The following is a 14321-nucleotide window of genomic DNA, read 5'->3' on the forward strand; positions in this document are numbered from 1 at the left end:
AAACATCCTCCCCTACAAATATGAAAAAATCTAAAAACAACAGGCAACTAATATTTAATATTTAACACTCTCATCTGTACGGTTAAAGGATTTCCACTGCAATTCATAGTTTTAGTACACCATAAGGAGGTACGGATTAGTATAAACATTTGTGAATTGCGTAAGATTTCCAAACTAATTTCGAACTAACATAAACATATATGCGATCTTTCACCACTTTCATTTGTGTTTAAATGACTACACTATTTGTCAAATACATGAAAGGGTATGTTTTTTGTTATTCAAAATATATGAAAAGGTTGGATACAGGATGTCTAAGATGCTCATCTCTACCAAAAAAAAAATATTGAAGTGCCCCTCCCTACCCCGATTTATGACCACTTCAACGGATTCTTGTCAGACTTAAATATATCTATATATATATCACAGTTTATAAATATTGATTAATTTATGACATCTTTTTTGGTGGTCTAGGTGGCAGTTTGTACGATGGGGTTGCTGGTTTATGTGTTGTGTTACTCGGAAGTGGAGCTGGTGCCCGTTTTGACATCGGACTAGGTAGTGGTGGTTTATTTCCATTGTTTTGATCATTATTTGTAGGTATATTAGGAAGAGGCCGACCGACAGATCGTGGAGGTCGTTGTTCTCTGGAAGAGGCAGGTTTGCCAATATCGGAATCTGGCAACGGAAGAGGTGGTCTATTTCTACTTGGAGGAGGTGGCGTTCCGGGTTTGAAAGTATCTGACGTCCGTGGAGGTAATATCGGAGATTCTTCTTCTTCTTTTTTGACTTTTTGCAAAAACTGGTCTTTCAGGGATATTCGTTTTTCTGCACTCTAAGAAAAACAAAATTGATACATTGTAATCTTCATTTTAAAATATAAATTAGTTATAATTTTTACGTAAGCTAATTTTGCTATGGCTCAAAATATTTCGTACTTAAGGAATTTATGTCTCCCGCTTTCCATGGCCTTTTACCGTCACTCTATTTAGACCACATTTCATAACCATGCTAACATTCCCCCTCCTACTCCTGTAAACCCTTTCCCAAATTTTTGGGTTATTTATTCCCATAGCTCGTCACCTTTGTCCTTTCCACGGAAATGTAATCCATGAAATTGTTTAATTTTTATCTTTGATTTGTGGTCTATAGTATGTAGATTAAACGACAAGGCTTATGTTGATCGCCCATTGTTATATGTCCTTTTTGTTATTCACAAACAGAAATACCAAGGGGACGACTGAGTACAAAATAAGTTGTTTAACCCCGATCCATGTTTATGTGCCGATCGAAGGTTAGGCAGGTCCTCAGTAGTAGTCTTGGTTTTAATAAAAGTGTTCTCGTGTCATTTAAAGAATTTTTTTTTGTGGTATCATTTACAACTATTTTATGATGCATATATTAACGCCATTATAGACTATTGTAGTTCAGTTTGGGGAAATTTATTACAAAAAGATTCAGATAGAAAAAGAGTAGCAAGAATAATACTGAATAGGATATTTCTGTTCCATCAAATTTTATGTTTTCTGCTTTTAAATGGCGACCCTTTACAGAAAGAGAAACAAAAACAACAATCAATTCTAATGTATAAAATTGTAAATGAACAACCACCTGCTTAATTATCAATGCTTATTAATAATGATGTTCAACACTACAACTTACGATCTGTCTCTACTAACGATCTATTTGTTCCAAGACCAAATACTAATTTGTATAAAAAAATTTTTCATTGATATATAGGTGTCAGTTGTTTTGTTTTTGACGTAAGATTGTTTTATCGTTAATTTTATGCCCACAATCTCGTTTTATTTTTATATATGTTATATTTGAATCACTTGCAACTGTAAGATTTTTATTGGTCATTTTAAATATAAATGGAAGTGAGATAGATAAAATAGCAAGCAATATGCATACAAAAGAAAAAAAGAAAAGAAAGAAAAGCCGAAAAATACCAACTATACAGACAATTCAAAAAATCAAAAAAAGATTGAAGAAATGGTAAAGTCGACAAAAGGGATGATTTTTCTTTCCCTATTGTGAATTTTTCTTTTTTTTTGGATGGCGATGTTCCTTTGGCACCAGCTTACGGTGTTTATATATCACACCAATTTTTGATTTAAGAGAGAATACCAAAATTTTATATGAGGATAATTCATGCAAATGTTTGATTTTTTTTGTGCAATTGGAAGAATTGGAGAAAAGGTTCACAAATTTTTAATCTTAAAAAAGGATATCACAATAATTATTCCTATTGAATATCAAAACATTTCACATAGCAGCTTACAAAGAATAGAATTTGAAAATTTACCAATCGGAATCCCTTGAAATTATTTTTTATAGACTAGCAAAGAAGTATTAGAAAAAATAAATTAAAAATGCTTATTTTTAAGATCTACTTAGACCCTCTATGATACATAATTTCAAAGCTTGTTCGATCCCACCCCAAGATATCGTATCTTATGTCGTAACTACAATACCCTTCCCTTTTCACCAATATGACCTATCGAATTAGACTATTTAACGGATTTGTAATAACATAAGCAACACGACGGGTGCCACATGTGGAGCAGGATCTGCTTACCCTTCCGGAGCACCTGAGATCATCCCCAGTTTTTGGTGGGGTTCGTGTTGCTTAGACTTCAGTTTTCTATGTTGTGTCACCTGTACTATTATTTGTCTGTTTGTCTTTTTTTAATTTTGGCCATGGCGTTGTCAGTTTGTTTTTGATCTATGAGTTTGAATGTCCCTCTGGTATCTTTCGTTTCTCTTCTTTAATAAATAAATATAGTCGATCGTTTCAATAAATTGATAAAACAATATTGTCTTTTCAGATAGATATTTGAACATTGACAAGCAAGAATAAAAAAAAGCGAAATAAGTCATTTATTATGTTAAATACGAACGAAATTATGGCTTTTCATCAATGACATTTTAAGCATTATTTTTTTCTACATAATGACTCATCAGTAACGCTCAAATCAAAACAATTGGAAAACCAAATCAAATAGAAAGTAGAAAATTCCAAAAGGTTGTGTCAAATACGGCTAAGGCAATCTTCACCTGGGGGTAGAAAACCTTAGTGTTTTATAAAACGATAAATAGCAATCATCTATTAATTGACATAGCTTCTTCCTTATTACTTTCACATAAAATATACATAGTGAACCGACAGAAAACATGCAACACATAAAACAGTACATTTTAAAAGTTTGTTAGTGAGGTTGTAAGCACAATTTCCACTAAACTAAAAATGGTTCCAGCTCTTTTCATAATGCTAGCAAGACAAAGGTTTGTTTGACTTGCTTGCTTTGTTTGTATCAATGTTAGCTCAAGCATTGTTATTAAGATTGACATCTGCAAACAATATAAGTAGGCGGAGTTAAACCTGTGTATAGGTAAATGTGATTATTTGATAATGTCCAATCAAATTTAAATATAATGTATACAAGTTTAAATCCGCCTTTTTATGTTGTTTTCAGATGTCAATCTTAATTACAATGCTTGAGCAAACATTGATACAAACAAAGCAAGCAAGCCAAACAAACCTTTGTCTTGCTAGCATTATGAAAAGAGCTGTAATAATTTGCAAGGCATTCCAAAACAATATATAGAGAGGCAACTAAACAAAGTTCTAGCAAATGTGGCCTGTATTGGAAATATGTACTGACTTATAGAAAAATGGATGCTTATAGCCAGTAAATTAGTTTTAAACGAGGAGTGGTCAGTCACAAATTGCAAGTTTACATATATATACAAGGTTTTAGGTTTTATATTTAATTGAATAGAATCAATGCAAATCCTACGTCGGACTTACTGCTGAAAAATAAGAATTACCTCTAAATAATATATCTGTACACTGTATATATGTATATGTTCATGGTCACAGGAAGCACATGAAGCATGCCATGACACATAAATATATAGCAAATGAACTAATACACACAAATAATAGTCTTCAGTATTATTTGTAAAGCAAGTGCTAACTATTTCAATTAGGATGGTTAAATAACACACGGGCTATAATATATTGAAATGCAAATCATATACGTACTCTGCGGATGTTTAAAATCTGTTAGAACAAACAATGAAAATTAAAAGGGCATAACAATATTATTTAGGATATGAGAATCTACGCAAACATGACAATTAGCATTTGAAAAGGAAAGAAAAGCCAGTTTACTTTAAACATATTTTCTCAAAGCGAAAAGGACCAAACACATGAAAACCACTTATGTCTTCTCTACAGTACAATATATATATATATATATATAACAATGAAAAATTAAGTGAGCATGCATTATAACATATGAATAACATTTATATTACAAACCTGAATTGAACATAGAAAAGGTGATTAAAACGAACGATCGATGATGATGACAATGTGTGTTTAACATATATAGATATAAGAAGATGTGGTATGAGTGCCAATGAGACAACTCTCCAAGTCACAATTTGTGAAAGTAAACCATTATAGGTAAAAGTACGGGCTTCAACACAGAGGCTATGTTAATATCATACCACCATGAATTTTTCTGATACCTTTATAAAGTGTAAAACTTGTTTGAAAACTTGAACATTTTCGTCATAGAAAAGATTATATTTTCCCAAAAGCAAAAGTGCTGTATCTAAATTGCAGCTTCCAGGAAGCCAACTTAGACTATTAAATATGATAGTTCTTTTGTTTAAATTAAAGGAAATCAAAAGGCGTTTATCATCTCTACCGATCCATATTGACATTTTGCATCAGATATAATATCAGCCCAATGTAAATCATATATTGTAAATGAATTTTAGTCTGAAACGGTCATTTTGATCATAACAGGATCCGAAAAAGTCTGAATAATAAATTATTCAGGCATGTTGAGCTTTTCAGTCTGTATCCACTGCGGTGTACTGTTCAGACAATTCGCTTGTAATCAATTCAGTACTGTAGTCGGTAACATTTTATTAAAATAAATTACCTCTTTTGGTTCAGATTGTCGTCTCTGTACTTCATATACTGGTGTGTCCTACAAAACAAATATTTTCAATTTCGTAGAGATGTTTTGTGTTAGGGTAAATGATTTGCACTTATACGAATAGATTCTGATAGTGAAATAATAAAAAGCAAACAACATTGATATTTTTTCACCGTGTCCCCTTATATTGTACAACTGGAGATGTTTATGATTGATCTTAATGTTGATTATTGGTTGAGAATTGTATTTATTTTATCTTGAAACTGATTGGTTTGCAAGAACATGCAAGTACTCTCAACTAAAACAAGCACTTTAATAAATACAATGAAAAATAATATTATATTCAAGATATTGTTACATATTGAAGAATGAATTTCTTCGAAATATAAACAAAATATACTTAACAATATCGATTATTCAAACTAAACCAAGTTTTAAGTCGTTTTTATGACCCTCAGAGAATTTATTTTATAAAATCAAGAATAGGAATTCGTACATTTGAAAAAGAGAGGGATTTTCTTTAATACCATATTAATATATAGGATATGGAACCTTTGTTACGAGAATAAAGAAGATGAGATGCAAAAATTCACCTTTTTTGTGTCATATTTTTTTTTTAGCAAAAATCAGCTAGAAAAGACAGGATAAAGATACTAAAGGGATATTTAAACTCATGATATCAAAACAAACTGACAATGCCATGGCAAAACACGAAAAAAGACGAAAAGACAAACAACAGTACACAAAACACAACATGGAAGACTGAGCACCGCAAACCCCACAAAATAAAAAAACGAAATCACAAATCTCTTATTAATTGGTTGATGAGCAATGAAGACAAAAATCATTCACAATTGGTTCTCAATTATAAGAAAGTTTAAATGTAAAGTTACAGAGATATTATATCTAGTAAGATTATCACATACCTCTGAATGTTTAGATATATCTACACAGCACTGTATTTGAAATAAAAAATAAATAAATGTGTACTGCCTATTTATTTACTTTCAAATCAAATGTTAATCAACCAAATCAACAACAAATCGTGATTTATTTTGTTTAATTACAAACTTTTACAAAAATTATGTTTGATAATTAAGATAGTTGTCATTCTGCTGGTCCTGTGTGCTCTCAGTGACAAGTTAAATATGTTTTGTTGTTCTTTGTATTACTACGGTTCTCCTCCTTCTTAACTTGACCAATTGACTTTTAGTTAGCAACTAACAATTGATCTATATTAATTTGATATAAAATGATGACATATATGTTAGATAAGATTTACACGTTCTGTGTATTGGCAAATATCATGTCGTTGCTATGGATTGAGATATTCCTACCAAATCTAACTCTTTTTGTGATGTTAGATTTACAAACGTTTTGAAATTCATTTTTACGTTGAGTCGGAGATCGAAAGACTGAATGAATCAAAGACAAGCATTCAAGATAAAGGAATCTCATCGGGTGCATGGATTTAATCGGTCGTTTACCTGACTTATATGCGAATTTATACGTGAAATTACCAAGATTCACTACCCAAACAGCTTCCCACTACTGTATGATATGTAAAAAATTAAAGATAACATGTTTAAAATTAAGCACGTCAGACGCTCGCTTCGTCTACATAAAACTCATCAGAGGTGATCGATTTAACAGTTGAAAAGCAAAATTAAATACGAAGTTGAAGAGCATCAAAAATCGAAAATTCCGAAAAGTTTGTTCCAAATTCGTCTAAGACAATCCATGCCTGCGTTAGATAAACCTTAGTGTTCTGAATAATTCAATATTTTATAAAAAGTAAACTGTACTTACATCAATACCATCACTATCAGATGCACTCTCCTCATGCATGCTTCCTAAACTGCTATCTCTCCAAGATTGGGTACTCATTGTACTGCCTCTTGATCCTCCACTTGATGAGCCTGAACCGAAAAATTGTTTTTAAAGGTTTATTCAATAAAATGTTTCCTAAAAATTTGTTTCTTTGTTCCCAGGAAAAAGAAATTGTATATTGAAGCTTTTGAAAAGTAGTGGAGCATTTCGGTAAAAAAATCTTTTCAGTTAAAGACAAAACCATACTACATGCTATTAAACAACTGTTTATCTTCAACAAATACTTACTTGAATTACTTATAGTGCTATCCCGTCCTGGGGTGTGTGTCTTACCATCCCTGCCGACAGAAGGATGCTTAAAATATAATAATCTTGAGTTAAAACATTTAAGAAACTGTTTGAACAGAGATATGTCTCGCCTTTTTGTTATTTTGATAGTAAAATGCAAATGTTGAAATTTATATAGCAGTATTTTAACATGTGAGTTGTGCATAATATTCAGTCTATGAACCATGACTAAAGGTACAGGGCCAAAAAATCTCCATGGAAATGAGATATACCAATGCTAAAACATATGCTTACCAAATGTCATTGACCTACCACTACTGGTTCCCCAATAACCTACCTAATCACAAACTAATACATGTAAACTAAGCAAAAGTTTCAAAGTCAATAGACCAGGACTGAGGGGGCGGGGCAAAATAATTACCATGGAAATGAGATATGCCAATGCTAATACAACTGCATACCAAATATCATTTATCTACCACTTGTGGTTCCCCATAAACTGACTTAATCACAAACTAATACATGTAAACTAAGCAAAAGTTTCAAAGTCAATAGACCAGGACTATAATTACCATTGAAATGAGATATACCAATGCTTATATAAACTGCATACCAAATGTCATTGACCTACCACTAGTGGTTCCCCACAAAACTGACCTAATAACAAAGTAAAACATTGTCGACGACGCCGCCGCCGGAAAGAGCATTCCTATGTCTCGCCTTTTGACTCCGTCAAGGCGAAACAAAAACCACATACAACACAAACATCTTGTAACAGACATATTATCTCACAGCATCAATTTTCCCTGATTTATAATAAGTAAAAAAAATCCCCGAAAAATACAGATACTTCTCCATTGTAATTGAATTAATAAAGTAGCTGTAGACATATGTAAGGTTGATATGAGACGGATGTAAAATTTATGAATCATTTTACAACAACTGAATAGAAAAATCAATGTTTCATGAAAATTAATACAATTTCTAATTCAAGACTAAATATTTCTATCTTACCGTGATTTGCATTACATATATTTCCTCTGCTTGAGTTTTTTTTCTTGGAGAAACTTTCTGTTTTAATTTGGTAAAAATACTTTGTCGCTGTTGCAGTTGCTTTTCCGGTTTAAAGACTGTTTGGTACTGGTTTCTGAGTTCTTCAATTGCCAGTTGTCGCTCTTTCAGCGATTTCGATTGGGCAGCCTTATTTCTATCCACCCACGAAGAATACAGCCTTTCAGCTTCGTCTACTGTAAACTCACCATTCTTCACGGCATTGCCAATTTCTATTAGTTCATCATGAGTTGAAGATCCTAATGTTGATGCTGTTTGAATAGCTATTTTAACAGATGGATAACAAAATCAGGCAAACAAAGTATTTATTCTGAAATGTATTACAATTGCACTACAAAGGCTTCCAACAATAACGTTGAAATACTTTATTTGAAAGGCATCTTTCACATACTTATCATATTCAAATTAAATTCAAGAATTTAGCTGTCTTCAAAAGTTAATAAATTAATTAAAACATCATTCTGTTCATGCTTAAACAAATAGTTTTTCACTCAAATCAAGTAATTGGATTTTTTTCAATAATTATTGATCGGGCTAGTAATTTTTGTTAATGATTAGTAAAAACGGGTAATTAGTGGAAATTTCAATTGGGCAGTTTTAATAATTATGAGAAGTCATATTTGTATTTCAAATAATAAGTTATAACAAGTAATATTTTAAGAGATTCCAACTAATATCGTTTTGATAACGTTTAGTTGATTGAAGCAATGTTAATATTCATTTTAAATAATTAAAAGTATTTTCATAAGTATTCATAAGTAATAACGAGTCATATTACAAACAGTCCGAAGTAATAACCCAATTAAATGTGAGCAATTGACAGTAAAAGTGTAGCCTTTTGATTAGGTCCATACCGATGAAAGTATATAGACTTAGGAAGCAATCCGAAATACATGTTGCTTTCCGTGCCAGTACTCTTTAAGTGCATTTGTCTCTTCTAAATATGCATGTGAAAATGAAAATGTGCAAGTCTTTCGTTCACCTAAGCATTGTTAAAAATTTCTAGGTCAAATCTTAATGATTTCCTGCCATTCTTTGATGCAGTTAACCGAAATCAAACGACAACTTGATTCTGTTTGGCTGAACTTCCCAATCAACCTCAAATAAAATACGAAATATTTATAGTTTTGTGTAGCGATATAAAGCCATATAGTCAATACCTATCTATTTCAAGTAAGACATAGACAAAAAATGTTTTTATGATAAAAATATGATTAACATATAGCTGCTTTCCAATAATTTTAAATTCTAATAATCCAAAATAAATACAAGTAATCATTTAATTTATTCAATGTAATTACTAAGTAGTCGAAAGAAATAAAAAATGTGTACTTTATGTACTTCCAAGTCATATTTTTTTGGAAATTGCAAGTAATCTAAAACTTGTGAACATCACTGACACCTACATGTAATTAAGGTAGGAAGTTAGTTTTCAATGTTAATTGCCTACACGTGTGTACAACTACTTATTGTATGTGTCCTGACATCAATACTCTCAATAGATGTTCGTTCACCTGAAAACCCACCTGATCAAAGTACTCCATTACCTAGTTTCTCTATGTTTGAATTCAGGTTTGTTTAGTTGCAATCTATTTTATAAACATAAATGCTTGATTGTACTTTTGAATTGAACATACATTTTCAATTTTGATTAATAAAATAAGTCATCTTAAAAACACATTCATGATCACAATAATCTCGTATGTTCCAGTGTTACAATGTGTATTTATTCAATACAGTACATATTTTCTAACTCTAACAATTCATTTAGACCGCAAGGCAATGAAATAGAAAGAAAACAATATTTGTCATTAGAAAGGGTTCTTAAATAACGAAAAGTGTAATTTTGGCTTTACCATGTGAATACATAATAGTGATTCCTCGCTCATTCGATGAGGGTAAATCCAGGAAAGGCCTTTGGATGCATGAAATTTTAAAAGTTATTTTCAAATACTAGTCAATACCACTGCTGGTTGGTGGTCTAGTAGTTCTCGATTGGATCAGCATGTCAGTAGTCAGTGATTAGGTACTGACATGATTTATAACATACTATTCTAAAATTTCTCGTTGACGAATTACGAAAACAATTAAAGAAACTAACTTTCCAATTCCATCAAGCCAAGTTGATCTTAGATGAATTTAGCCATACTTTTTAGGTCCCGTTTGTTCATATCGCTCCGAACGTGTCCACGCATTTATACATCTCTAGCTTTCAAATGTTTTGGTTTTAGTGTTCTTGATTAATGTAAACCCAGAAAGCGCTTCGGACGCACAAAAGGAGAAGATATGATGATAAGATTCTTTTTACCCTTGAATTCGAAAATCCAAAAGAATTATAAATCAACCAGATACTACCCTTAAGCTGCTCATATAACTTTAGACTGTCGGACATCAGTATTTATATTTTTGAATTATGGCTTTTATATTGCGGCTTCAAACTTTTTACATTTAGTGCAAAACATCAAAACTGACAACATAGCCTCATTTTGAAATGAGCGACAGCTTGACCCAAAACGATACTATACTACAAATTTTATTTGACATATTTACAAAATATGTGCGAAATATCTTCCTGGGTCAAGCTGTTGCTCATACATATTTTTTGTCCAAAAACTTTGCGTGTAATGGCAGTTTTTAGTCAAATACGTAAATTTCGTTATGTTTCTGACGTCATTGTGACATCGCAAGGGACCTTTTTGCACTAAAGTATTCAGATTATACATGTTACATTATCGAGTTTGTTTATCAATAAAATAAACATATATTAAAAGGTTTAAAATTTAGCTTTTTTGCAATTTCAGGGACCAAATAATAGCTCTTATCATACCGCCTCCTTTATGAGGTATTGATTTTTTTAAATATCCCTGTTTTGTCTTCACTTTTCTCTGTTTGGCTACATCGGAAAAGTCATTTCTCTCTAATATTCTGAAGTATGGAGACCCCTGATAAATTTTCATGGAAATTATTATAAGATGATGAAACCGAGCATGCAAACATGGCCCCAACAAAATAACCGCGACGAAAGCAATTTCTACTGAAGGGTGAGCAGTTTCTGTATCATGCTAGACATTAGCATGTTTCATTAGAAAGTCATGCTTGGGACGGAAGGAAAGGAGGAAGGTCAGTTGTCTTTCAGAAAACTAAAGACCTCAACCTTGTGGCCAATACTAGTATGCTCCTGTTTTTGAGAAGTTTTTGTATAATAAAGAAAACAATATTTTTGAAACTCTCTGAAATATATGGACAGGACAAATTTTCTATGATTTGATTCTGAGAGGGCAAATGTGTTTGACATTACATGCATTGGTAAAAACATTTAGGGTACCAACTAACTTGCAACAGATGCCCAAATCGACAATAATGAAAAATATTTCTTATACAAACAGATAAAACAAAAAAGGACCATAAGTAAAGCCAAACTCGGACAAGGGATCAGAGGTATGCATGAGAAAGATACATTCTTTAATTTAAAGATTTCAAACATTTTCAATACATTGCATCACTATCTGACATTATAAGATTACAAATCACTTGCCATGGTATTCTATATTTGGCATGTCATTTAGGAAAAGAAGTATACAATGAGACACCATAAAGCAACGAGTTACTTATACTGCAAACAGCTATCAATCCAAGTGGAAATGAAATGTGAATGATATAAATTCATATTATAAGTAGTAAAATGACCATGTAAAGTTGTAGTCACTATTAGTAAACTCCAAGTAATTACCTAAGCTAAATCAAGTTAAATGATCTAGTAATCATTAAAAACCAAACGAAGTAATAAGGAATTTTTTTTTGTAGTAATCAAAAGTTGTATCAGTCACTTGAAAACTTGCATGTTAAGGACAAGTAAGTCATTGTTAGAATATTTCAAAGTAATACATTTACTAAATATGTTTTTTGAATGCATTCGAGGTCGATCCAGTCTGTAGTCGTAATTTCAGTAGCTATTCGTTTTAACCCATATTTTAAAACTGGTTTGACATTTGCTAGTTCAATCTTACAATACGGTATAATTTCAGATCAGACGACTATACTGGTATTTAAAGATATAAGACCGCAAAATATCACACTAGTGAGTTGAGACACCGACATGTCGAATCGATGAATTTGTGATAGTGACCGTTTGAATGTCCGTTAGGTATCCTTCGCCTCTCTTTCCTATATGAGTTCTGCTTCATATGATAAAATGGAGAATGGAAATGGGGAATGCGTCAAAGAGACAACAACCTAACCAAATAGCATACAACAGCCAAAGGCCACAAATGAGTCTTCAACACAGCGAAAAAATCCCGCACCCGGAAGCTGGCTTCAGCTGGCCACTAAACAAAAATTTGTACTAGTTCAGTGAAAATGGACGTCACACTAAACTCCGAGACATATAAATGAACTAAAATTTAAAAAAACGTACAAGACTAACAAAGGCCAGAGTTTGGACAGGCGCAAAAATGCGGCTGGGTTAAACATGTTTTGTGAGATCTCAACCCTCCTCCTATACCTCTGGCCAATGTAGAATAAACAAACACACAGTAATACGCACAGTAAAGCTCAGTTTAAAAGAAGTCCGAGTCCAATGTCAGAATAGGTAACAGAAGAAACTCAGCAAAATGACAATGATACATAAATTAACAATGGACTACTAGCTGTTACTGACATGCCAGCTCCAGACCTCAATTAAACTGATTGAAAGATTATGTCTTCATCATTTGAAAATTAAGCACAATCCCTCCCATTAGAGGTTTAGTATCATTCCATCATAAATTATATGAGAAGAACATAACCCGTATCATGCCAATAACTGGTTTTAGAAAAAATGTGTTTATTTCCGATGAGTGAATCAATATTAATTCCAAAATATGCAATCTTCAATGACCTGACAACAGTATAGTAACTATATCACTTCTGAATAAGTCTTTTTAAAGGTTTGGTTAGCTATTGATGTTAATGACGACATTTTTGTGCTTTGTATAGAATATTACCATAAAAGAGTATTAAAACAAATCGGTCAGTAGCAGTACACAATAAGTACCCATTGGTATGCTGAAATATCCATCCTCCAAATTAACAAATATGTTGTCGATCAAAAAGTCCAGAATTTTGATGAATTCGTCTTCTGTGTATTTGTTGTGGGAATCAGTGTGAATCTTCACAAAGTAGTTTTTTTCATGACCCTAATCAAGAAATTCGTATCTACGATTCTCAATTTTGTCTCGCTTGCGACGAAAGTCGCAAATGCGATACATAATGTGAAGGCGGCACCGTCGACAACGTAAACTTTGTGGATAAAGCTTTATATTTCCAAAGATAGAAGGTATGGATTAATCATATATGCAGACGTTTAGAGATGCCTTATGTTACGAAATTTCGGGATGTCACATGTCTACTGTCATTGACCTCATTTCCATGGTTTAGTAACTGCTTGAAAAAAATGTAGATTTTTTTGTAAAGTGAAATACTCACTTATTATGAATAAAAGGATAATTATATTTGGTATACCGGTATGGGACCCTTGCAAGGTCTACATACCCGTCGATAGGTCAACTATATATCGTCTACGGAAAGATTTGAAAGTGTACATATCCGGTTGGAAGGTTTCATCTGACCTTAACTTCATTGTGATGGTTCATTGGTCACTGTTTTTTAATTTTCATTTTATCTTTTTGTCAGTTATTCTAAGCAATGAGGTCACTCTATTTGATGCATGGAATGATTGTAAGGTGTACATGTCAGTCTGGCAGGTTCCATTTAACCTTGGCCTCATTTTTAAGGTTCATTGGTCAGAAACCCATGTTCTCATTGACCATCGTAAATTTTGAATGAGCTTTTGAAAAATTGGACCTTTTAGCCGACTTTGTATGTCAAAAATTTTGTCCGAGGAAGATATTGAAATCAAATTCACCGCCTGTAAATATGGAACTATTGCTATCACAAGATAATATTTGCAGAGAAAATGAACAATGTAAGATCAACGTTCACCCCTCAGGATCAGTTATGTTTCTGAGAATAAACTTAAATTGTCCATTTCAATACAGCAAGGATTGGTTTGTTATTTTTGCTCTTTTTTGGAAACGCAAGATTTTCCAGTATTTTCTTTGAGGAAATGATTTTAAAACTAGCTGACTTCGAAGTCTATAATACTTCTTAGAAATATGAATTTTTACCTTTTAA

General features: G+C 32.2%; 1 protein-coding gene across 5 annotated transcripts in view; it reads right to left on the reverse strand.

The window, feature by feature from the left end:
* Positions 1-243: 243 nt before the first annotated feature.
* LOC127709703 (B-cell scaffold protein with ankyrin repeats-like) overlaps positions 244-14321 on the reverse strand; it is a 34285-nt gene continuing 20207 nt past the window's right edge. For 2 of the 5 annotated variants that reach the window (XM_052215354.1, XM_052215355.1), the window contains exons 9-15: positions 8094-8413; positions 7080-7146; positions 6771-6880; positions 5888-5917; positions 4965-5012; positions 4052-4069; positions 244-835 (exon numbers count right to left, since the gene is read on the reverse strand). In XM_052215354.1, coding sequence (XP_052071314.1) covers positions 449-835; positions 4052-4069; positions 4965-5012; positions 5888-5917; positions 6771-6880; positions 7080-7146; positions 8094-8413 — 980 coding nt within the window. In that variant the 3' untranslated portion in view covers positions 244-448. The remainder of the gene's footprint in view (positions 836-4051; positions 4070-4964; positions 5013-5887; positions 5918-6770; positions 6881-7079; positions 7147-8093; positions 8414-14321) is intronic. The other 3 variants (XM_052215356.1, XM_052215358.1, XM_052215359.1) reach the window with 3 other exon arrangements.

This window comes from Mytilus californianus, unplaced genomic scaffold (genome assembly GCF_021869535.1).
Source record: "Mytilus californianus isolate M0D057914Y unplaced genomic scaffold, xbMytCali1.0.p SCAF_7, whole genome shotgun sequence".
In the NCBI taxonomy this organism is placed as follows: domain Eukaryota; kingdom Metazoa; phylum Mollusca; class Bivalvia; order Mytilida; family Mytilidae; genus Mytilus; species Mytilus californianus.